This window comes from Hirundo rustica, chromosome W (genome assembly GCF_015227805.2).
Source record: "Hirundo rustica isolate bHirRus1 chromosome W, bHirRus1.pri.v3, whole genome shotgun sequence".
Taxonomy (NCBI): domain Eukaryota; kingdom Metazoa; phylum Chordata; class Aves; order Passeriformes; family Hirundinidae; genus Hirundo; species Hirundo rustica.
Window position 1 is genome coordinate 22,816,756 of NC_053487.1, and position 25,705 is coordinate 22,842,460.

Sequence of the window (25,705 nt, forward strand, 5' to 3'; positions counted from 1 at the left end):
ATATTGTCCCTTAGATATGACAACTGGGGAGGCATTAGCAAATATCAGCCAACAGTATTACTGTAAAAAAAAAAAAAAAAACAAAAACAAATTTACACTCACTGAGGTTATAATAGACATTTTGGCTTCAGAAATATTTTGATTCTAGAATTCTCAGACAATTCTGTCAAAGGTTTTATTTTATAAATAAACTAAATTAGTGTCATTCCCTTGCAATTTCTGTTTTTAATTCAACTGAAGGTGTCAAAAAAATCATACAATATCATGTTTAGTTCTGTTAAGCTGCGATCCAAAATGTTATTAACTGTAAATCTGAATAATTATGCATATTTTACTTACATACTTGAACCCTTTTATAGCAGACTGTTAAACAGACAAAATTAAAATTCTACATAAGATAAAGGCTGATATAGTGACTGCAGCATCCAAAGTAGCTAAGCCCAAAGCTCTTGGTCTAATTTTGGAAAACACAATAAACACCAATGAAGAAAATAAACAACAAAACCACATGAAAAGATATGTGAATGCTATGCTAATATATGAGGTAAAAGCAACCTCTGTTAGGTCTGATGGACACAGCTCCATCACAGGGTTAATACACATGACATATAGGAGTGATCAACCTCACACCAACTAGAAATGTGCCCTTCCTCACAGGTGCCACTAGCTGTGCAGCATTTCTAGCATTAATCCTAGGCATGGCAGAAAACAGGGCATAGTTAGAAAGAAATTGTTCTCCTTCCTTCTATCCATCAGTGATGGTTAAAATGACCGGCTTTGGGATTATAAGAAAGAACTTTAGCAGCAAGAAGAAAAGGCCATCCTCATTACCTTACTCTACATATCAATAACAAAAGGCAGCAGTGTCTATATTTTTATGTTTAGAGTTCACTCAGGAATCATCTAGGAAGCAATAAAACCAAAAGAAACCAGAGGCTTTGTACCTGTTTGAGGAATAATAAACAATATGTGCACACCATCCAAATGCACAAACATTACCTAAGGTAATTCTGAAACAGGACAAGCATCACATTAAACTACGCAAAGCAGCTACAGAACCTGACAATTTAATATGTAAATATGAAACTTGTGGGATCCTCTAGCTTAAGAATAATAGATAAAATCCTAAGAATGAGAGAAATCATTGCACAACCTAACCAAATATTTACTAATAAAAATATAAGGCACTAAATCTTTTTTAGGATTTCACTGTGTACATTAAATTACAGTATTGCTTAAACAACACATTCTTTTTTTGGAGCTATATAAATGAGGTATATATAAGGCCTTCAGTAACAGCTAAACAAAACCCAGGATTATCATCTTTTTTTCTGAGCAGCAGCAATACTACCCATCAGAGGCCAAAAATATTCTATTAAACCTCCACCTGTTTACCTATCAGACAGGCTGGGAATTCAGCATTCATGTCTTCTACTCAAGAATAAATATATACTTTATAGTAACTAATTAACATCCCTCTGACTGCATTTTAACTGAAATAATTACCTAAATTGGTACCTTTTTCCTAAAATGTGGTTCCTTTTATATATTCAATGTCTTTTTCCTCCCTGAAAAAAAAAATTCTTTCCATTCATATACTCCTAATATTGAACATCCAATATGATACTGTTCATCTTTAGTCAGGGATCTTATCCTAAAATTAAGTAACTAAACAACAGTCTTTCTGATTTCCACAAGCTTATGAACAGACACCTCTAACATTGAGTAAGTTTTAACTGCAATTTAAATAAAAACTATTGATGATGGTATGTGAGACAACCTAGCCAGGTTTTTAACGTTAAGAATGAACTAGCATGGTCAAAGTTGATAAAATCGTTTTGCAAAGTGAAGAAACTAGGTATTGAAATATATAGTACCCTGCAATACTATTTTTAAAAGGCATCATTCATAGTACAACTACAATTCACAGTAGCAGCAAATCAGTGTTTCAAATGCTTCCCTTGCAGTTCTTATAACAAGTCTTATTCAATCTTTTCTTTATTTGTGGCTTTCAGGGTTAAAAAAAAAATCAAGCTTAATAAAAATGCATTTTTATATTAAAAATATTAGCATTTATCTAACTGGTCTCTTTCCTATCTGTAAACTTACAACTCTAATTTTTTTGAAGTTATGCCAAGTTAGAACATGAAGAAATTTGCAATTACAAAAGGGTTCTGAAGCCAAGATTCGTATCTTATTTTCAAAACTACCTCCTGCAAAACAGCACTTAAGAAATGCCCCAACACTGTCTCTTTATGTGATCTATTAAGTATCATCTAAATAATAACCAAATCTACAGTTATTTAATTTAGGAAGTCTGACAAGACAACAATTTAAGGAGATATGTTGCATCTTCATTCTAACTAGCAATGGTGTATTCCTCCATGTTGTTATGCTTACTGACATTTCCAAATGAGTATCTTACAGCAAATCCTTTTTAACAGATTTTTTCCCCTGTTCTTATATAAGCGTCATCCTGAGTTACTTGAACCAAATTTATCCCTTGCAAGATGCTTTTTCCAAGGTCTATGTACAGTTCTTGAGAGGAAGTAACCTGGTTGAGAGTCCCTCATATACACACACTGTGCCTCCCCCCTTTGGATTTCTTCATATTAGAAAAAAAATCTTTTTTTTTCCCCTTTTTTTTTTAACAAAGTGAGCTGCAACACATTTTCAACATCAACACTCAAAAATTTCAAAATTCTTCTGATACCCTAAAATATGAGTCACCCTTATTTCAATTCAGAGTTTTCTGAGTTGTAAAAAGCACAGTAATGGTGAAATGCCAATATTTTTCTAATTATATTTGAATTTTTAAAAACCCTTTTCTTCTTTCAAAAAAAGTGTTTACATAGAAATAAATACTGATTCCCTGACTTGCTCTCATGCCAATTTCATTCAGAGTAAATTTGCACAGTCAAATTTGAAATTGTTTAAAGGAAAAACTTTCAACAGCAGCAGATCTAGCAGAACCTATTCAAGGATTCAAAGATCATCCTCTTGGGCTGTGAATGCTATCTAGTGTTTAAGGATGGCAAAATCTTAAATGCCAACAGAGAGGCTCAGTCATTAAAAGATAAGAAATTGCTCTTTGCAGTAACTCAAAAATCCTGGCATTTCCTTGAATTAAAGAGTCTGAGATTATGACTGCTCAGGTCAGTAGGAAGATTCTCAGTAGCACCCTTGAAATTTAGATTGAACGTGTATTTTCAGGTGTAAATTAACACCACAAAAAGCATTCAGAATAACATAACTTATATTGTGCCTAGGTCTTATGGAGCTCACAATACTTGTATTGAAGTATCACCAGTAAGATCTCAACTCTACTCTTCAATCTATCTTGAGAAGAAAATCAAGCCTGACAGTATTTTAATGCACGACATTTGAGTTCAGCAGAGAACTGACTCTACAGCATAACTGCTCTGTTTGTAACTTCATGGCATTATGTAGTCACTAAACATTTTCCTTACCTTTCTAGTTTAGCCAATCCCATGCTATTTAAATGGACAAAGTTTAGTTACACAACATGAAAAACTACTGTATTCTCAAATGTGGCACTTCACTTTTCAGACCATGCACAAGCAAACTGTTAGCTGTTACAATACATGCACTGAGAGAACGTTAAGAGCTAGAGTATGCATAACCTTCATACATGAAGGCCACATTAACTGTCACTAAAAATTTTAGAGCATCTCTGTTGGCAAAGCTATTTTTCAGGCTGGTTGAAAATCAGTCCCAATAATAAGTGATGTTGAGACAGTAACCAGCACTACAACTGAAGTGTCCAAATACACTGAGGGGAACACAGACTACCTGTAAGACTCTTCTGCATCAGTGCATACAGACTTTCAAAAGTAACTGCAAAAGCTTTTTCATGCTTATGTCCTGATACTCAAGTTCAAGCAATCAAGTTAAAGCTCTTTTGACAGTGTGCAGAGGACATTCATGCACTGAATTTCCAGTAATGTTTTTTGATACCTTGTAATAATTTCTAACTATGTGTTCATTCCCTAAATTTTGAAGATATTCACAGTGTAATGCCAAGTGCACTAAAGCAGCTTTCTAGTTTTAAAAAAGAATTTAAGTACTTTGCCAGTTCCAATAAGAGGGATCGCAAATGGCATGTGAACCTACCACTGTGATGGAGAGCTGGGAGTCCTACTCATACTCACTGCTCCACTGCATCTGTTAAGACCACAATATTTCATTAACCACAAGTTGCATAGGATGTGCTTTTGGCCAACTTTGTCCTTATGTCTATAGAGAATGTTTTTCTCTTGCACTTGGAAAACATTTCCCACAGACCAAAGTCATTTCTATTTAAAGGAAAACCACAGTGTGGCAGGTACACATTGCACCTAATTGCAGCAAAAGGACAGCTCAAACATTTGAATTTCATAAGTGGAATTCAGCATAAAGTAAATGATATGTGCAATGAATAAGCATCACTGTTCCTCAGGATGGTTTGTGCACTTCCATATCTTGCATCACAGACAAAACTGGGCCTTAGTATAATCATCACTAAATAATCAAGTTCTTCTGTATACTACAATGGGACCTCTTCACTGCAAGTATCTCCTGGTTAAGACCAAGAACTCAAATACAGAAGAGTCCAGTGACACAAAGTACCCTAGAGTGGTTTCAGGTCTCTGCAATGGAAGTCAGAAATCTAAGCAGATGTGAAAATACCCTGTGGTGCCTTCCTGGGTCACAAGATCCTTTTATGACTTAAAAAAAGAAAATATAACCTCGGGGACTTATTGTGTAAGTTTGGTGGGGTTTGTGAGGTGGGGAGAAACCTGTCCCAAAACTCAATGAAATAGTCTTCTTCAACAGGCTTTAAATGAGTCTTTAATTGCCCAGCAAAGTATAAATATAGCAAAGAAAAAGGCATAAAATTATAAAAGCTAGAAGTCTGAGTAACTATTAAATTAGTAAATATTTTTAGATCTCTATTAAAAGTTAACTATACAATAATTATAGACTATGCCTTTCCCAGACTTTCTAATAATAAACATTTACTTTGTGCAACCTGCTTCCTAGCAATATGTGGGAAAAATCCCAGTTCTCATGATGACAGAATCATTCACCATAACCAAGTCAGTTAAAGCAGTTATTTGTAAAATCTGCTGAAAATATTTAAATTCATCTAGCAAACATCAGTTCAGCAACTTAAGACTAATTATTGCGGTTCTTTTAAATCTTGCCCTATGTAAGCTGATATTTATCTCCAAAACCCCAACACCCCAACTTCTAACACAAGAGGCAAAAAGGCATGTAATCTAGTAAAAATTGGCAAACCAAAAAGTTTATTTTTGTGATTTTATTTTGATTGCCATATGATGATGGTTCTGTGGTATAATATGCTGAAATAATTTTTCACACAAAATCCTGTCCACAGCACTTGTGCTAATAAAACAACAAAGACTCAGCAGACAAAAAACTTGAAGAATTATTGTTTCTTTTGCCAATAAAATGATGAGAAGGCCCCTATAATTTGCTGCCTATAATCTTAACACAGATGTGTCAGAAAATTAAAATATAGAAATTACAGATCCTTATGACATAGGAAAATGGTAACAGCTTTGTCTAGGGATGTTGAAAATTTAGGTGTGGATATAGCTTGGGCACCCACGTAAACAAATTCATATTTATATCCTAAAATAGGTGACCAGCTGCAATCTGCAAGAACTTACAATAAGGCTAAGCAGGTTTGTCATGCACTGAAACATAGAGCTGAAAGCACAGTGCAATAATTAACAGGGCCTTACTGTAACACAGGCAAGAGGTATGCTGTATTATTTCTAACACAGCTGCCAATCTGTGGTCTTAAGATATTAAAGCAAAGCTGGCTATTTATCTTCAGAATGTATTTATTAGATTATCACCCTCTAATGGGATTTGACAGCACTGACAAGACCTTATCTAGGCCTACAAATGAAAAGATCTGAAAATTCCAGAATTCAAAGATAGTCCTTCCTCCAATTTACCATTTCTATGCTTTGTTGGTGTGCAAAAGTGATCTAAAACCTCAGGACAGATTTTAAAATTTGCCCATGTCTTAATACACTGCAGTCTTCAAATTTACAGAGCTGCAGTTCTCCTGGTTTTTCACAAGTGTCACTCATCTAATTTAGCACGACAGCTGAAAAACGATGTCAGATGTGTTACAGTTCAGTTTAAAAAACATCCTCTACCTGGTATCTCTGCAGTGATTGTCTTGCTGCTCCCTGAAGCCTCTTCATCATCATCTGATGAGCTCGTGCTTGAGTCACACGTCAGGTCACTGTCGCTGGTACTGCTGTCCTGCAGCAGGTTGTACTTCTTGCGAGCAGCTGCCTCCCGCTTCTGTCTCAAGAGTCGTATTCTTTCTTTGTGCTTTTGACTTCGATGACCTTTTACTTTGGTAGCTCGACCATTCTGCTTATCACTAGACTGTCGGTTTTTCTTGGCAGCCATTGTTGAAGTTTCACTTTCAGACCTGGATCTCCTGGATTTCCTCCCAACTGCAGCCCCAGACACCGCAGAAGGGTCTCCCTCTACAGCAGCTTCATCTTGACAGGGCTCATTCTCTTCTGCAGAAGACAACGTGTCTGAGTCAGCCAAATGCCCGCTGGAGGAAGGGGAAAGCATGCAGTGATTAGAAGAGTCACTCTCATAAACTCGACCACCCATTGGCCTATTGCTCTCTGTAGATGCCAACTGAGACTCTGAAGAGTCTCGCCTCAGTTCCATCAGTAAGCATGGCATTGAAGAAAGCACTGCTGAGTCTGCTGCAGTGTGCATGTTGTCTTTCTGAGTTTGTCTCTCGAGTTCTATAGGTCCATCTTCATCAGAAGCAGTTTCTTGCTTTTCAGAAGTCTTTGGTGCAACTTCTGAATCAACAAATTCTGCTTTTCCTACTGTCTCCATCTTCATTTCAGAACACCAAGGTCCTCCCTCCTGGTCTCAAAGAATGGAGCACATGGTCTGGAATTCTGGGTGAACTAGATATGGTCTTCAGCAATACAGCAGCCTAACAAGAACAGAAGAGGAAGAATAATTTACCAAAATAACTCAGTTCTTCTCTTCACAGTATTACCTAAACAACACATTGCTTTCAGTTACAGACAGTATGTTCATAGAATCCTAGAATAGTTTGGGTTGGAAGGGACCTTTAAGGTCATCTCATTCCAAACCCCCTGCCATGGACAGGGACACCTTCCACTAGACCAAGTTGCTCCAAGTCCCATCCTGGCCTTGAATACTTCCAGAGATGGGACATCCATTACTTCCTTGGGCAACCTGTTCCAAGTGCCTCACCATCCTTAGTCAAAACTTTCTTCCCAATATCTAATCTAAACCTGCCCTCTGTCAGTTTGAAGCCATTCCCCCTTGCCGAAGTCCCTCTCCAGCTTTCTTCTAGTCTCTTTAGCTACTGGAAGGTGCTCTAAGGTCTCCCCAGAGCCTTCCCTTCTCCAGGCTGGACAACCCTAACTCTCTCAGCCTGTCTTCATATGAAAGCATCATTGTTTTTTTCATTTACTTTTTCCTAGTGAACTCATTGTGTTACACCAAACTACTCTTCCTTTTACACACCCATGAAAGATAGTACTGGAGTAACATTAAATTTCATTATTCTAGTGAGGTGAATCACTACAGATCAGAAAATAAAAATATTTCCAAAGTCTTACTTTATAAAATTTTATATATCCTAAGCAACATATGCTAAACTTCTTTACCTAGAACTGGAAATATACTTTAATGCAGAATTTTAGTCCTTATGAACAATGCCAGCCTGAAATTCCTAGACTTGGTAGTCATACACCTGGACAGACCAGAATATAGTTGTTTCCATATCTATGAGAAATCTACTTTCAGATGAACAGGATCTCAACCTTATAAATTATATTACAAAGTTTTAATGGCAATTTGAAAACTTACAGTACCAATGTGACAGGAGAAATCCTGTCACTTTGCAGAGAAACTGAGCAGTTGCTGAACATTACAGAGCAAGACTACAAACACCTATCTTTTCCAGTGGAACCAGTCTGCCAGTAGACTATGTACCAAATACTTATTTATAAAGTGCCATGAAGTGCTACTAAATTGTCAGAGACACAGAGTTTACAATATCTATAGGCATTGCCTTTAGAAGCATTAGCTATGTATAACACAGATTTGCTCTCAGCAGAGAACAACCACGGATGCCAGTGAGTCATGTAAAGACTTTTTAGGAGTACCCAATACACCATTCAAGTGCTCCTTGGGTGTCTCCCATACAAGTCCTGGTTATAAGAGAACCTACAGGCTGACCTCGTTTTTCTCAAATATGCCAAGAAAACAGCATCAAATAGTATGAGTTGCAAGCAAGAAACAGTATCCACCCACACCAGTATCCTACATTTTACATCGTTATAATTTAATAAATTTCACTGCTTCAGTGCAAATACAAAAAACAAGCTGTTTATCTGATTGATAACTTGTATGCTATCGACCCAAGAGTACCTGAAGCATCTTCAGGAAAATTTTTAGAGATGAATAGTTATCATTTTACTTTCATTAGTCACACTTTGCCTTCCGCCTAAATTTTCACTTGTAATTCAACATAAAATAAAGATCTTTCATTTAACACATTTGATTATGGATGAATCGTATGGAACAAATCATTTATGGGTTTAGAAGTATAGAAACGATAAATTTACAGCACTTTAAAAAAGTGTAGATGAGAAAAAGCAGTAGTAATATTTAATCTACTGCTTTTTAAAAATGCATTTCTGCAGACAAGGGCAAGTAGTACTTGAAGAGCCTGAGAAAGCATGGATAACTCAGAAAGATTTTTCAGTACCCTGACAACCCTTCATCAGTTTCCTGATCCATCCCAAGCTTCCTGTAACTGTATTTATACAATTGCGTGCTGTTTCCCCCCTCCATCTGCAGCACAATATGAGGCTACTTCCCTGATTCTAAAAGGTGCCGTGAAAAGCTCAGTGTTCTCCTGCTTACCCTAACCCACTTTGAAACTTCATTTTTAAAGAATATTAAAATAGGTTTCATGCTTCCTTTGGGCTAATGGATGAAATGCTGTATGGTGCAAAGAAATGATGAAAATACTTATGGGAGAGAAACACCAGTGTTAAGGAAAGAAAGGTTAGTTAATCTCAGACAACACAAGTTCAGGTCTGCTAAATGAGGAAAAAAACCCCTAACACACAGCAAAGCATTTTATTTTCAAAAAAAACCCAAAAAGAGGAATAAAATACATACTGTAAAATACAGGAACATACATATAAAGAAAAAATGTTTCTGAATACTGAGTAAAACTCTCTTGAAAGCAACTTAATAGAAGAATTTTCAGAGATAGTAATTTAATGTAGGAACCAATTTATTTCCAAGGCCACAGCACAGCACCAACAAACCCAAATGAGTACACATGTTCTGACATAAATGCATCCCTATACTGTAATAAAATCACTATTTCTATGTATTTCACCCACAAATCTTCATTATCAAATAATTCTTCTATTACATGGGTAAGTAAAACAGGCTCAACCTTAGGCTTCCTGTAGAAGAGTCTCAGGCATTGGATTTATAAAAAATAACTTAAGAGTGGCACAGCAGCAGGTCATCTTGATCTGTGTGTCTCTGGAGAGGGACCCAGAATAAAGAGATCCCCAGAGCAATTATGCCCTTATGACTTGTACCTGCCCCTCATGTATTCTTGACACACCTCTTGGTCCAATGGTAATTTTTGGTCTGGGATCTTCTAACACTTTATTGGGTTCTTTTTCTGTGTCCATGCAGACAGGCCATTAACTGTCCAAATCTTGTGGACTTGCAGCTTCTGCTGACTGTTAGTCTCCTGATCTTCTGGTGCATCTGCTCACCTGTAGAGCACAGGAAACTAAAAAAAGCCCTAGACTAAGGACAAACATTACTTAGCAATGCCTAAAACATCACTGTGTTATCAGTATTCTTCTCATACTAAAGACAAAACACAGCGCTGTACCAGCTATTAGGAAAGTTACTAAGAAAATTAACGCCATTCTAGCTGAAAACATGTCTAGGTGTAAGTTCACAGCTTGCAGCTGAAGGCTTCAGCAAATACAGCTACACATGCTAAACAAGTAAAGCTAAGCAAACAACATACTAAATCACACAGTATTATAGCTCTATGTAAGTCATTCTACTTAAAACCTACTCATTTAAGCTAAACAACTAATATCTCTCAACAGCCTGAAATACTTAATAAAAACAAGGCAGCCTAAACTTGTAGAGAGCACTGGATCATCTTCCCCAACATAAACTTAATTGTACGTTGTCATTTTAGGTGTTACTGAACTGATTAATAATAAAGCATGCCTAGTTTATATGATGCAAACCAGCTCTTTTTCTCAGAAGCTTATTACCAACATATTTCCTCATAACCAGAGTCCAGCAGACCACTTCTTTTCCCTGCTTACAACTGTATCACCGTCTTATGCCTGTTCTAGCAACTGTTCAAATGAAAAAAGCACACAATCTGGGTAATGAAGAATTGATTGTATCACAGAAGTCCACTTCATAGAATCTTCTCGAATTGCCTTCCTTTCCATTAAAAGCCAACACATGTAATGCAATGAATTCACCAGTGACATTCTTGTACAAATAACCCATGCAGATATCATAGAATCACAGAATGGTTTGGGTTGGAAGGGACCTTAAAGCTCATCTTATTCCAACCCCTTTTCTATGTGCAGGGATACCTTCCACTAGACCAGGTTGCTCCAAGCCCCATCCAACCTGGCCTTGAACACTTCCAGGGATAGGGCAGCCACAACTTTTCTGGGAAACCTGTTCCAGTGCCTCACCACCATCACAGTAAGGAATTTCTTCCTAATAACTAATTTAAACCTCTCCTCTTTCAGTTTAAAGCCATCACCCTATGCCAAACAGCAAAATGTCTAAATAACTAAAAACTAATCAATCCAAATAATTAGACCTCTATCACAAAAAACTAATCAGCATGGAAACAAATGTAGAAATACACTCTCTGGACCTCTCAAATGTTTTTTGGACTTGTTCATATCCTCCCCAAGATAGAATACATTCTTTTTTATTTTCTCATAAGTGTCACACATACCCATGCACTTAAAACAACAGAAGTGTGACCAGCACTCATTTAACTGAACTCAAGACAGCTGACTCAGCTCTGTGTGAATGTGTGTGCACAATGCTCTAGAGCAGATTTTTCATAACACTAAGACATTGCCACAGGGATACTGTGTAATTTATATAGTGCTTCTTTGAAAATTCTGCCCTAAAGCTGACTCACTGGCATACGATTCTACCTAAGGCATATATCTGGGAGTGGAGCTGGTTCTTTATCAGATGATTGATAAATCAGGCCTGCTAGCAATCCTAAAGAATAGGACCCTTTGGAACAACAAAGTAAAAGAAATGCAGAGTAAAACAAAAGAAGAAAATATTAAACTAATGCTGTTTCAACTGGTTTTGCATAAATAAATAAAGGTTAAAAATAGGCTGCTCCTACCAAGTGCACAACAGGCTGCATATACAAAATATCCAAGACTGCTGTGTCTCTCTCTCAGAGCCCTGGCTCTGTTTTTGCCTCGGCTAGCTTGAGAGAGACAAACTGCAGTTGGAAGGATTTTTTCCTCAGGGTCTCAAAGATACCAGTGTGGCTGGAACCTTTGCCTTTAGAGAGAAGAGGTGTCCGTCAATGGCAAAAGGAAAGAGTCTGCCCTTGGTCCGGGGGGAAATCATGGCTTTATTCAATCGATGGTCCTGCCCCCACAGGGTCAGGAGCCCGGTCCAGTCCCCATCCCAAGAGAGGGATCCACATACTCTTCCTGGCTTTTATCCAGGGGGAAGGGGCTAGAGGCAGGGACAAGCCTTGTGATGATACATTTTCCAGGGGAACAGGGGGGTACAGAAGAAACCATTACAAAACCTAATATAAAAATGAAATACAATATAAACCCAAATAATGCACAACAACACAAGACTGAATAAAAATTGCAAGTATATGTGTTAAAACAAAGCTTTGCAGAGCATGCTTTACAACCTTGAAAGGCAACATTTTTCATTGTAAATAAGAAGTGATACTTTACATTTAGATACAGGTTTTTGCATTGCAATGCTTAATGCATGTATTCTGTTCAAATGAAAGATAACTACCAGCTATGGGCTAGTTCATAAATCTGCACACAGGCTTCCAGAAACATTTACCCATTCACCAGCTGCACTGGAATCTCATAATAGAAAAAAAAAAAAAAAAAAAAAAGAAAGGAAAAAAAAAAAAAAAAGAACAAAAATCACAGTCCTAGTAAAAAAAAATTCATCAGCACAAATAAAAAGCACACAAGGTTGGCTGCACTTAGCCTTCTAAAAAATCTCATTTCTTTTTCACGGTGAAACCATATTTCTCAAGTGTGCAGCAATTTAAAGACTACAAGGCTCTCTACTCTAAAAATCAGAGGGGGTATATCTTTATTATTATCTGTTCCTAAAAGTTTAAGTGACTCACACTTAGATTTTTTGTTATTCTATCAACAAAACCAGTGGCAGAAATCAATGCTAGGAGAGCCATACTTTGTCTCTTTTTCTCTCTGCTATTAGTTTGCAGAAGATCACACTACAGAAGATCATAAGGATGTGCCATGTTTTTCTAAGATTTTAACAAATTTTCCCACTTTACCTATCCATTTCTATTACTCAAAGGAAATGTATTCTGTGCTTCCTCTGCTGGTTCATGCTGTTCTATATAAATAAACATCCTCTTTTCAAGAAATGATTATCTATTGTTCTACCATGGTCAATAAAGTAATGCCCACAAAAAAGCCACATTTTAAATTGCTTGAGCATAATGGTAATAAATGAATCATACTTCTCAGATTAAGAACGTTTATCAGAAATAACCTGAGAGTAATCAAGCATTGAATTATTCACTAATAACTCCAGTTAGCAGATCAGAACAATTTCAATGTAACTTCAAAGTAGTAAAGCTATCTCAGTACTGCAGTATTCAAGGTCTTGTGCTGTCTCTCAAAAAAAAACCAAAAAAACAAAACAAAGCTAGTCCAGCATGGACAGGCACATATGTGCCTTGCTATTGCTGTTATTTGGAAATATTGAAACAGAAATTAGTGCCATGAGGCACAGGCTGCAGTTACAGGAGCCCTTAAGTTCATCTCAAAGTTCACTGACACTGTAAAGAGACAGAACTGCCTAAATGCTGGGGCAGTGAGCAACCATCAACTCCTTTTGTTATTAAACTTCACAGAAGAAAGCTGTGCACCTTGGCTAGTGGACTGAATGAGATCAGTCAGGGTCCAGGACAGCAAGATGAGCATTTTGCCCAACAGACAGCAGCCACAGGCCTGCAGCAAGGGAGAGCATTGGAGATTCACCTGATCTTGCAAAATAGCACACAGAAATTGCACAACCCTTGACATCTGACTCTCAGCAGATAAGAGAGCTGTTTTGTCAGGTTCTCTGCAATGTTCCTTTCCAGTAACAGTGCTGCCTACTTAACTGACACTACAACCACCCCAGCCGCCTTACGGGCACTTCTGTAGCTCACACAGCAACTCACCAGCATCTCTCCATATCTCACAGCTATCTAAGAGCTCAAGGCACTGAACTAGAAGTAGTATGGACTTATGACAGCCATTTGGTGAAGAGGAGTTACAAGATATTAAGCCACTACAGTTGGTAAATTTTTTATGATCAGACCTTTTTATGCATATAAACACAGGAAATAAACAAAGCCAACTTTCAGGTATTTTAAAGCTTAAAATACTTTCATTCAATTGCAATTAATGTCTTAGCTTTAAGCCAGTATCTTCCTGGCATGTAGCATTAACTTGCTCATTTTATAGTGTGTGGTTTTAATGCCATTTGGTTTCTGCCTTTTTTTTCTATGTTCTCTGTATTCTTTGCACATATATTTGGAGCTGTGTAGCCTATTGTATTAGTGACTAGTTTTCCCAGTACTTTTTCATGGCCTTTCCTTAAGCAGAAAGACAAATTCCAGAGCTCCAAGCCCTGGGGGGGTACAAGACCCCTATGCTATCTTAGTTCTTCCTGGCTACCAAGGTTGAGAACAACTCTTCAAGATATATTTTTGTAGACAAAGTGACTTATTAAAGAAATATGGGTATTGATACCCAACTGTGATGGACAAAAACCCTCTAACAGTTTAAAGTTAGAAAGTGTATGTTTATTACGGCCAGGCAGCACGCGGGATATTTCCCTAATTCGAACTGCGAAATTCACAGGCAATTACAAAGCCTTTTATTTACAAAAGTGTTGAATACCCAAAATACAAATACATATTCATACCCCTGTCACCTCCCATTCCTCGCTTTGTATGCTAATTGGCAAAAAGGCTATTAAGCATGCGTAATTTGTTTCTTAAAATGAGTCGGGGGTCTCTTCTGGGGAGGGGTCACCCAAAATGAGGAAGTAAGATGAGTCTTCCTCGTCCTGACCTTTCTACCTTTTCAATGCATTCGTGACAAATGACTCCTTGGTAGAACTTATAGTTTCCTGTGTTCAATGGGTCTTTTAAGCAGGAAGTCTGCAGCTATCTTATGTCCTATTTACCACATTTTGTTTTTCATTACAAGCACAGCTACATAAACATAAAGCTGACAAGCAATGAGTTACTAAATCTGGGATAGCTTATCTAAGATCCGGCTTCTGTTAATTGTGAACAAAGCTTGCCTATCTACTTCAGCTAATTCATCAACTTATTATCTTAACTTTCCTAAAAATCCTTAATTCTTTAAAATTAATGTCTCAAAAGTACAGCTAGTGCCAAAGGGGGTCTCTGGAGAAAGGGCTTTACCTGAGCGGGGAATTGCATCACCACTTGTCCCACTAATTGGTGCTTTTTTGTCAATTATGCTGATTTGGTGAACTTATAAAAACTGTATTCACCCTGTGTGGGTGGGCTTTTGTGGACATCTTTCTATAACTGCCCATGAAGGCCTTCAAATAAAGATCCACTTTTATATTACCTCTGTACTAAAATTATCTCGAGTTTCATTTCCAAGTTGGGAAAAAGGCAACAGTCCATCTGGCAACTAAGCACCATGCAGCCACTTGCTCACCACCCCCGCCCACCCCAGAAGAATGGGGAGGAGAATCCAAAGTAAAACTTGTGGGTTGAGATGAGTTTAATAATTGAAACAAAGTTAAATATAAGAATAATAATCGTAAATAAAAAAGAGAAAACCTAAGAAAAACAAGTGATGCACAATAGTTACCACCCTGTTACAGTGTGTTAATTGAGTTTATATTGTGTTCTATTTTTATATTGGGGTTTGCAATGTTTTCTATTGTATCCCCTTGGAAACTGTATCATGTGGTTTGTCCCTACTCGGCCGTGCCCATCCCCCACACTGGAATGCAACCCAACTCTGTTCCAATCCCACCTTATCCCTGATTGGGTAGTGGCTTGTCCCTGCCTCTAGGCCCATCCCCCCTGGGCAAAAGCCCCGGGACAGCCGGGGCCTCGGTCTCTCTGGCACTGGCGGGGACAGGAACCGAGCTATGTAAGAGCTCCGGCCGGCGGGGGCAAGAGCCCTAAGAATAAAGCCTTGATATCCCCCCGGACAGAGAGCAGGCTCTGTGCCTTTTGCGATCGACGGTCGTCTGGGTCTCTCTAAAGAACCACCACACCACCCACTGACTGATGCCAAACCCCATCCTCAAACTATGATTAGCCCCCCCTCCAGGTAACTGCCCAAGTTTATATACTAGACATGACATTCTGTGGTGTGGAATCTATCTTTGGCCAATTTGGGTCACCTGTCCCAGCTCTGCTCCCTCCCAGTGTTTTGTGCATCTCCTCACTGGCAGACCATGAGATGCTGAAAAGTCCTTGACCTGGGTAAGCACTACTCACAGCAAGAAACAAAACATCAGTGAGTTATCAACATTATTCTCATACTGAATCCAAAACACAGCACTGTAACAGCTACTGAGAAGAAATTACCTTTATCACTGCTGAAACCAGGACATATGGTCTGGCCAACTGAGAGAACAGGTGACATAATGTCTTGGGTTATGTAACCAAAAAATGTGTATTCTATTTCATCTGTTGAAAGCTGTTTTTTGGGAGATGTTTTATCCTTCTAACTCCAGGGGGGAGGGGGGCTGATGCCTTCTGATAATGGCCCAGCCATTAAAACCAGGTGGGGCAGTATTTCTTATCTTTCACCACCCCTCCATTCTCCAGGGGGACATCTTCTGATAATGGGCCATTATCACCCACAAATGACATGGCACATTCCATCATCCCCATTGTGAGATGCTCCACCCAGTGGGGGAGGAGCCAACTGTTCCTAGCTAGATAAAAACTGGGACTGAAGGACACAAGGTATCCTGGTTTTTTCACTGGATTCCCGGAGGAAGACCGGACCCATCTCGTCACCACTGGACTTTCTACAGGACCATCTATACCCTACAGATCCACATCTGTTACTCCAGGAGGACTTATTTGGACTGCTTCCAACACCCTGACCAACAAGGTGTCAGGTCGTATCCCTGACTCTGTCAGGGTTTTTTCCCGGATTTTTGTTTGCTTCCTTGCTTGGTTTTTTGTACTACTACATTTGTATTTTCCTTTTTTAATATTCCTAGTAAAGAACTGTTACTCCTATTCCCCTATCTTTGCCTGAAAGCCCCTAATTGCAAAATTATAATAATTTTGAGGGAAGGGGGTTTACATTCTCCATTCCAAGGGAGGCTCTAGCTTTCCCTGGCAGACAACTGTCTTTCAAAACCAAAACACATGCCTAAATTCTACAGAAAGGCTGTAAGGGAGCTGTAAGCCAACCAAATCCTCATCTCAAGTAATTTTCTCATCCACAAGCCACTAACATTATTTTTTTGTTTCTTTAATTATTAAGCTTATAGAATAAAATCTAAATATTGCAACATGGATTTGCAGTAGCATATTAGTGAAAAATGGTATCAATACACTAAAGGCAAAGTCATGTTGCATTCAAATTATGAAAATTTGACAGCAAGATACCACCTGCCATTGGGCTGCTCTTGCCACCAAAGCCTTGATCTTTTCTGACCAATAAGAGGTACCAATTGGTTTCAGCATCTACCAGAATGCTAACAATCAATACCACAATCTTTACATGTCCTAAGTGCTCCTAAAGAAGAAAGTACTTGTGACAGTGGGCTCGGGACTCAGTAAGCAAGAAGTATAGCTTCACTGGAAGCAACATGCTACCTTCTCACCAAGAAAGCTCACCTGTACCCCTGAACCATGCTCAAGAGCACAGCTAGCTCAAGATACCTAACCTTTGAGTCTATATCTTTGCAAATCCTAACATTCTCCTCCTTAGTTGAGCTTTCCTAAGAAACTAATGCAACAATGTCATGGTTTCACCTCAGCCATTAACCAAGTCCCACACAGCTGCTCTCTCACTCATGGGACTGGGGAGAGGATCAGAAGGGTAAAAGCTAGAAAACTCCTGGGTTGAGATAAAGACAGATTAATAGGGAAACTAAAAGCCATGCACACAAGTAAAGCAAAACAAGCAATTAATTCACTGTTTCCCATGAGCAGGCAGGTGTTCAGCCATCTCCAGGAGAGCAGGGCCCCATCACACATAAGTCACTTGGGAAGACAAACACCACACTCCAAATGTCCCCCCCTTCCTCCTTCTTCCCCCCACTTTATATACTGAGCATGATGTCATATGGTCTGGAATATCCCTTTGGTCAGTTGGGGTCACCTGTCCCAGATGTGTCTCCTCCCAGTCTCCCATGCATCCCCAGCCCCCTTGCCAGTGTGGCAGTATGATAAGTAGAAAAGGCTTTGGCTCTGTGTAAGCCCTGCTCAGCAATAACAAAAACATCTCTATATGATGAACCCTGTGTTGAGCACAAACACAAAACACAGACCCATAACAGCCACTGTGAAGAAAATTAACTCTACCCCAGCTGAAACCAGCACAACCAAAAAAGATAAAATTCTTGTAGGATGCCACAGCCATAGACAAATGTCTGTGAGCACTGGAAGAATAATAGGGACTGTGGCACAGTCTATCATGGAAGAAGGAAGCCTGGTAGACAAAAAGGACAGTGCAGAAGAGGGTTGATTTAGAGTAAGCTTTTGACAAACAGGTAAAAAAAATAGTATGAAGCAAACACAAGTTGGTTCAACAAATGATCAAAAGCTACTTTTTGTATTTAAAAAAAAACAGAACTAACCAGGCCAAAAGCCAGTTGCATGTGCGTTATGAATAATGCTTCTACCCTGGGGTTTACTATCAGATACTTTCTACAGTATTTACTCTCAGTTGGCAAAGGTGAAAAAAAATCAACCTCTACTTCAAGATAACAGACCAAGAAAGACATTTCTTTCCCATAACATAAAGAAGACTTTGCATATATTTGACTACAGAAATTAAATCACAGTATGTAAGAGGATAGCAAGCTACTAGCTATAAGAGTAAAAGAAAATTAAAAGGTAGTTTTCAGCAGTACCATGCAAGTACTGATAGGAGGAAAAAAACCCAAACAAAGAAAAAAAAACTACCAAAAAACCCCCTTACTTATCCTTAAATAAAAGCACCAATTACACCAAAATTACTTTTTGCATTATTGGTCTTGATTTAGGGAAAAGGGGCTCAGCTGGCAGAGCTTTCTGAAGAATAAAAGTAATAATTAGCAACAGGAGACAAACAATATTTACAACTTGCCCAGCAAAAGGAGAGATAAAAGAAAAAAGAGCATCAAGTCTGGAGTATTGATTCAATCCCATTCCATTTATTCAACAGTGTTATTATTGCTGTAGCTTGATGAGTTACATACAAACAGTGTAATCCACTACAGATGTTAAAAAAGCAGAAAAAAAATTTACATCTTATTAAAAAAAAAAAAAAGGAAATCAAGTGTCTGTCATCAATCCAACTTTAAACTGAAGTGAGGTCTATAGCTAATTGAGAGCTCTGGCAAGATACTCAATGTATTTCCCTACTTGAGTTTTATGCTATTTAACAATTTCTGGATTTTCTTTATTACGGTGAGTGGATCCAAAGCCTGTGAATTGCCTTTAAGATGACATTAATAACAGTAAGTGGAAACACGGAAAATAAAACTTCACCGTTAAGGCTTTAAAAACAATACTCAAATAATTTTTTTTTTTTATAACTCCTCACAGATTCTGCATAGTGCTGATCAAAAGCTGTTACCAGCTCTGGAGGAACCACAGCTATTGACAACTGAAATTGTATTTATCAGTAATTCAGCTCATGGGCACTGCTACCCATAAGCCCATTCTCCATTCTTTCCCACAATGACTTCATTTCCAAAAGACATCTTATTAAACATGAGGAGGCCTCAGGCTATCAGCATTTTATTCAACTTCATTAGGAGACAGCCTCTAAACTCCCCTTATCTTACATTTATTTCCAGCCACAAGTACATGGAATTCATAAACAGCTTCCTGACCTACTCTTTACCAACATTTTTCCCCTAAAATTTTTCTTTTGCCAGATTGCTTAGAACTGCCTCTGGTCAGAGCTGGCATTCCAAGAGAGCAAGAATCAGGAGAGTGCTGAAGAGTCAGGAGAATTACCAGCTGATAAGAAAGCCACAATACAAAAGAACAGCACTGTCTTAACCCTACCTGGCTATCATGTCTAGTTGCTTCTTTTTACTTCAGAAAGTTTGACAGTACTATTACACAGTAATACAGTACAGTACACAGAGCACCAACCTCAAACTAGTATAATGGAAATGCAATTATTTCCAATGAAAAACAAATTACTGAAATGGCAATTGCTTCATCATGCAGACAGCTCATATTATAAAGTCTGGCACTTAGTTATTGCCAGCTCTGCTACTGAGAGTCTCTTGGCCTCTACCCATTTTGGATGAATGGAAGTGAAATCTGACTTCTCTTAAATAAGTCTTGAAATGCTAATGACCAAGCACCATGAAACAAGACATTAGAGCAGAAAAAGCCAGAAAAACCACTTATCCAATCGAGGTCTGGCTTCGTCTGCTCATTTCCAGGAAATTTTTAAGCATCAAAGGAGAAAAGCACTGTGCAGGATGCTACATAAATCTCACTGTAACATCAAATCCACAATCCACGTACATTGAAACTAAAATGCTAGCCTGAAAGAGTCTTCAAATAAAAGTATTTTTTTCTTTTGCTTTAGATCCAGAAGAAGGTCCCTGTTCAGCCAAGCTAGCTTTCTGCCTTGCCTGCTGGACTTCTTACATTCAGGAACTGCCTGCTCCTGTGCCCTTAGGAGGTAATGTTTAAAAAGTGACCAGCACTGATGGACCCCAGCACTTGCAAAAGTGTTTTCCCAGGGGACCTTACTCACTAGTTCCCTGAGCAGCCTGAAAACTGGTCTCCTCACATCCAGGGTTGAGGTTTTGCTGGCACTTTTCCTCCTGGCAACAGAGATTTTAAACTCAATTGCTTCGTGGTCACTGTGGTCAAGATGGCCACCAATCACCAGTTCACTCACAAGACCAAGTTATATCAATGAGATCTCAGTATATAACTTGGTCTTGTTATAACAAGATCAAGTTGTATCCACTTATCTCTCTAACGTTTAGTGTTCAAAGCCCTTCATGATTCTCCATTATTCTCCAACTGACAGAACAAGAGGACACAGTCTCAGGCTGCGTCAAGGGCAATATAGGATGGATATTAGGAAAAAGTTTTTAATGGAAAGAGTGATAAAGTACTGGAATAGTCTGCCTGGGGAGGTGGTGGAGTCACCATCCTCGAATGTGTTTAAAATAAAACTCGATGTGGCACTCGATGCCATGATCTAGTTGAGGTGTTAAGGCATGGGTTGAACTCAATGATCATGATAAGTCTCTTCCAACCTAGACATTCTGTGATTCTGTGACTATTTACTGTTGGTAATTCAATCTTATTTTACCTGATTAATCCCCACCTCCTCCACACTGTCAGCTGCCGGCGTGATCTGCTCATTTGTGAAATGCACACAAACATCCTTCCTATTTCTCTTTTATCAGTTAGAGGAGGGCTTAGTTTCTGTGTGTTGTGATCACTCTATCGACCTTTCTTAACTGCTTTGTGGTTGGCATCAGGTTCCTTACTTTTTCCCCTCCCTGCACAGTAGCCAGTTTAATGTATCCACTCATTTCCCAGGTTGTTTGTGCACTTTAATTTCTACCAGGCAAGCAGACTGCATGCACTTATCGAGCGAAAGCATAAATGCCCAGGCTGTACTGCAATACACCTAATACACTTGAATGCATAAGACTAGTCACTTTCCTCTTCCTGATTTCTCAGGAACCTCATTGCACCTCTTCATGTCAACCAGCAATTAGGCTAAAGAGCAAACAGAAATAGTTGACACATTATAATTAAAAAATAAAGTGCTTAAAAATGAGTCAGAACTGTTATCCTCATACTTGGGCATAAATACCAGCTGCCCAAACTCATGTACTATCTTCCATTACCCCCAAAGTCCCTCCTCCTAATTCCCTACACAGAATACCAGTGTTACTGGTATATATGAACCACAAAAAGCACTATTTTATTAGCCTTTAGCAGCCACATAATCACTCCCTTTGGAGCTTCTTTTGCCAGCATCAAACTATGCTAGATGACTAGAGGTAAGAAATATTCAGAAAATTATGCTTAAAAATGATTGCTGTCAGACAGCTGAGTTCTCCACACTTCATCTCACTGTTTTGGTATCATACATGAAGGGGGAGGGGGTGGTCAAGATATCTAGGCTTAGAAAACACATAACAAGCAACTTAATAACTCCTTAGAGCTTGTTACAAACCTATCTGCTCTGCAAAAGCGATGTTACCCTCTTCCAGGGTAACGGGAGAAGCTGTGCTGTTGTGACTGCATGACTTTCAGCTCGTCTATCATAGAAATGGTCATTACAGGTGTTAACTAAGGCAGAAGAACCACAAGATGAAGACCTCAAAAGAGTACCATACTCAGTTTCCATCTCAAGATCAAACATTACATTTTTTAATAGACTTTAGCAATGTAGGATGCATTAAGAGGAACATTTTAAATTTAATGTTTGTTTGCTGTTCTAAGGGGAGAGCTCTTACTGTTTGGACTTAAAACTTTAGCTTGAAAACTGAAAATAGGCTAGCCCTTGCCTATAAGTGAAACTATTATTTGGTCTTATGGTCTTGACAAGTACCAGAGGAGACTTAAAACCAAATAAAATCTTCGGGAGTGGGAATGAAGTAAAATTTTACACTTTTAAAGAGATGCTCAAAGTTTCAAATATTTACTACTCATTCATTTTTAAAAGCTAGAATTACCTGACAGTGAAAAGAAAAAACCAAACAAACCACAATACCAAACAGGACTGACTAATGCCATAGAATCTCTATAGACAAGATTTTTTTTTCCAGCCTTTGAAACAGTTAGGTACTTTGTGCTGGCTTAAACTGTGTAACTAGTTACAACCAAGACCTTGCTTAACTAAATTATTAGTTATGGTTTCACAAAGATACCCACAAACTTTAAGACAATTTGCCTTGTTCTGCTATTAACAAACTAATACAAAAATACAATTAAAAATAAAGGCAAAGAAAGATTCAATATTGGAATTGGGGTGATAGTTAAAATATTCCAAGTCTCCTCAGACTGCCTTTTTCCTTCTAAAAAGAAAAAAGTAGCACAGTTAAATTTTACATTCTCCACGGATTACTTGCTCAAAGCCACAACTGCAACCTAGATATTAGGAGCTCAAGGAGAACTCAGGCTAGATAAGCAACGAACAATTTGGAACTTTTTTCCACATAAAATATAGCTTCCCACAAGGTAAACAAAGAAGCAAAAAATCTAGAGAAGCATAAAACTGAAGCAGTTTACACCCCTTGTTTTTCAAAGGATTTTTTCTCCAAACAGCTAACACGATCTCGCGGCACTTTACAGATGCTCCAGGAAAGACTAAGTGGCCAAAGTTGCTTCCAAGAGCTGTGGTGAGGCTTTCATCCGCTGACTCCAGGCAAGGTTAGAGCTGAAAAGCGGCGGCTAGGCTGGATCCCGCGGTCCCAGTACTGGGCCGGGCCGTGATGGAGATCACTGTTACCGAGGCGGTCAGTACTGAAAGCTCCCAACAGACTCCCACGTTTCCCTGAAAAGCCCTCGGCCGGTGCAGATGATACACGGCACAGGCCTTCCCGACCCTGATGGGACTAGGCCCCTGAAGTGTGCCCTCCCGCTTCCGCCAGCCCCGCAGGAGGGTGGGGAGAGTGCGAGGCCAGTATCCGCTTCTCCCGTGGCTCCTCGCCGAGCTAACGGCAACGGCTCCGGCACCCCCGCGGCTGAGGCAAGGCGGCCTGGCCCTACATAAGCTTGGAGTGGGCGAGCCCTCGGCGGCGCCAGCCCCACTCACCTGGACACCGCAAGGCCCCTCCTAGCCTCCACCCGGGGGGATAGCAGCTGGGGCATGGGCGGCCGGAAGGAGCTGGGTCTCAGCCGCGCAGATGCCTCTCCGCGCCCTCAGCGCTAAAGAGAAAGTCACCGGAGGCCACAGGGCTCTGCATGTGGCGTCACTTCCTTTTTCCGCCACTGCCGGAACAACTGAGCGCCGCGCAGAGCAGCCGTTGAGCTCGTCAGCACCGCCCCACGGCGCAGAGCGGCCGAAGCCCCAACCCCTCCCTCCCCCTACCCTCAAGCCCTAAAGGGAGCGGAGGGTGTGGGTTCGCCAGTGGTGAAGTAGTGTGTGTAAAGCAAGCATAGTAGTCGGAGTGACTCACCAAAGGAAAAGAGCTGAGGAGGAAGCTGAAGGAAACTAGAAGAAAGAAACGTCTTTCCCTCGCGCAGGGGCCGGTCGACGAAGAGGGCTGAGCTCGGGGGAGACGCAGGTGGAGTCAGGGTCCCGGCACCGCAAACGCTCTCCCTAGTCTCTTGTCCAACGCTCCTTCTTCCTACAACACTGATCCTGGTGATCCTGCCTCTGCACTCCCTGAGATCAGAGACCCGGGGACTGGGTGGGGGAAGGTCATGTGCCATTAGGGTGACATTGTAATGCATACATTAAACATCCTTCTGATGTTTCTTAATCAGAGTATTTAGCTTTGCATCCCTGAGGTATATATGCTGCACAACTGCACAATATATTGGAGGTAGTGCTCTGCAATTTGAAAACATGTGGCAGCAATCAATTCAGTATAGTTCCTAATTCCTGATCTGGACCTACAAATGCCTGGGAAATTCAAGTGTTAAACATGCATCATATAACAGAGGCACCCTTGGAGGATCCTGATCCTCCACAGCCACTGCTTCTGGCACAGTGGCTGTGGCACAGAAGCAGTCATAGGGTTGGTAGTATAGAAACATGTGCATGCATCTACCTGCATCGCCATCCAAATCATATATATTGACTTAGAAAACAGACATCACATACTACCTCAGAAGAATTTATCATATTAGAAGAAATAAGAGACAAGGTAGAAGTAGAGCTACATAATCAGGAATTCGTGATTCTTTTTTAAAACTACTTTGCAAATACTTCTCACCAGACATGTAAAAAACTTCTTTTGCAAGAGCATCAGCATCAGTGGTGCAAGCAATATTGGAAGTATCAGCATAAACAGGAACACTCAAGGTGCTAATGAAATCTCCACTTAAGAAAAGATAAAACCTTCCCTGCACAAGGCTGCTGGGGGCTGTAACCCCGCTGTTCTGATTTCTTAGGTAGCTTTAGTTGTGCACTGCAAACAAATAACATCAACCTCCACAACCCAGCTGGCTATTTCTGGGAAAAAAATATCCAGAATCTGCATTTACAAGAGAGGATGTGCTTTGGAGGCACAACTCCTGCAAGACACCTGGAGGATGGCATGCTGTTGCACATGTGTTAGGACACAGCAGTCAGGAACAGTCAATGCAGTTTTAGATGGCATACAGAAAAGCATAGTGACACAGGTCAGGGTAAGAGCATCCATCTCAGATTTGAGCTCCTTTCCCTTTATCACTTTTTTTGCAAAGAACAACAACTGAAGGAATTAGCAGGCTGGAGGCATTAAAAAAAAAAAATACCCCTCCTCTCCTGATTCTCCTGCTGCTTCTTCTTCTTCCTCCCTTTCTAATCAATTATATAGACCTGTAGGTCTCCTCTGCTGCTCCAGAGGAGCCCCTATAAATCTATGGCTGGCTAACATTGTGTTGTGGTTCAGGATTTTTCCCTTTGTTTCTTTCTCTCATGGATTTTTTTTCCCAACTGTCGCTAAGAAACTGTCGGGCTTATGCAAGAGAGACGGGACCACTGAGATATGTTTCAAAGCATGATTTATCGCTACAGTCTCATAAAGGAGTGAGAATGTCTTCACTACATGAGATAGAGGTCAGTAGTCTGTGGTCAGTGGTCACAAGACACAGGTTACAAGGTCTTTTAAAGGTTAATTAGCCAATAAACTACTACCATAAAGATTGTTTCTACTTTCACACCAATACCTAATTAATTTGTCTTATACGTTTTTGCTGCAATGTGGACCTCCTTAACCAATCATATAACGACACACAAACCTACTTGCTACACCTTAAAACGTTTTACTATTTCTGTAACTAGTTCTATATCTATACTTTAAAGCTTTAAAAAAATTTCACTACCTAGCTTAACATGTTTCTGCTTAAACTACAAATCCACATTCTTGCTTATGGTCTCTAAAGCAGGAAGCCTTTTCCAAGGCCTCAGGTCGAACTCTGTATTAA

The 25,705-nt window shown here is 39.5% G+C and overlaps 1 protein-coding gene across 4 annotated transcripts in view; it reads right to left on the bottom strand.

Moving 5' to 3' along the window:
* LOC120764933 (protein ARK2N-like) overlaps positions 1-23,549 on the bottom strand; it is a 61,730-nt gene extending 38,181 nt beyond the window's left edge. For all 4 annotated transcript variants that reach the window (XM_040089107.2, XM_040089106.2, XM_040089105.2 and 1 more), the window contains exons 1-2: positions 23,385-23,549; positions 6,198-7,015 (exon numbers count right to left, since the gene is read on the bottom strand). In XM_040089107.2, coding sequence (XP_039945041.1) covers positions 6,198-6,918 — 721 coding nt within the window. In that variant the 5' untranslated portion in view covers positions 6,919-7,015; positions 23,385-23,549. The remainder of the gene's footprint in view (positions 1-6,197; positions 7,016-23,384) is intronic.
* Positions 23,550-25,705: the final 2,156 nt, after the last annotated feature.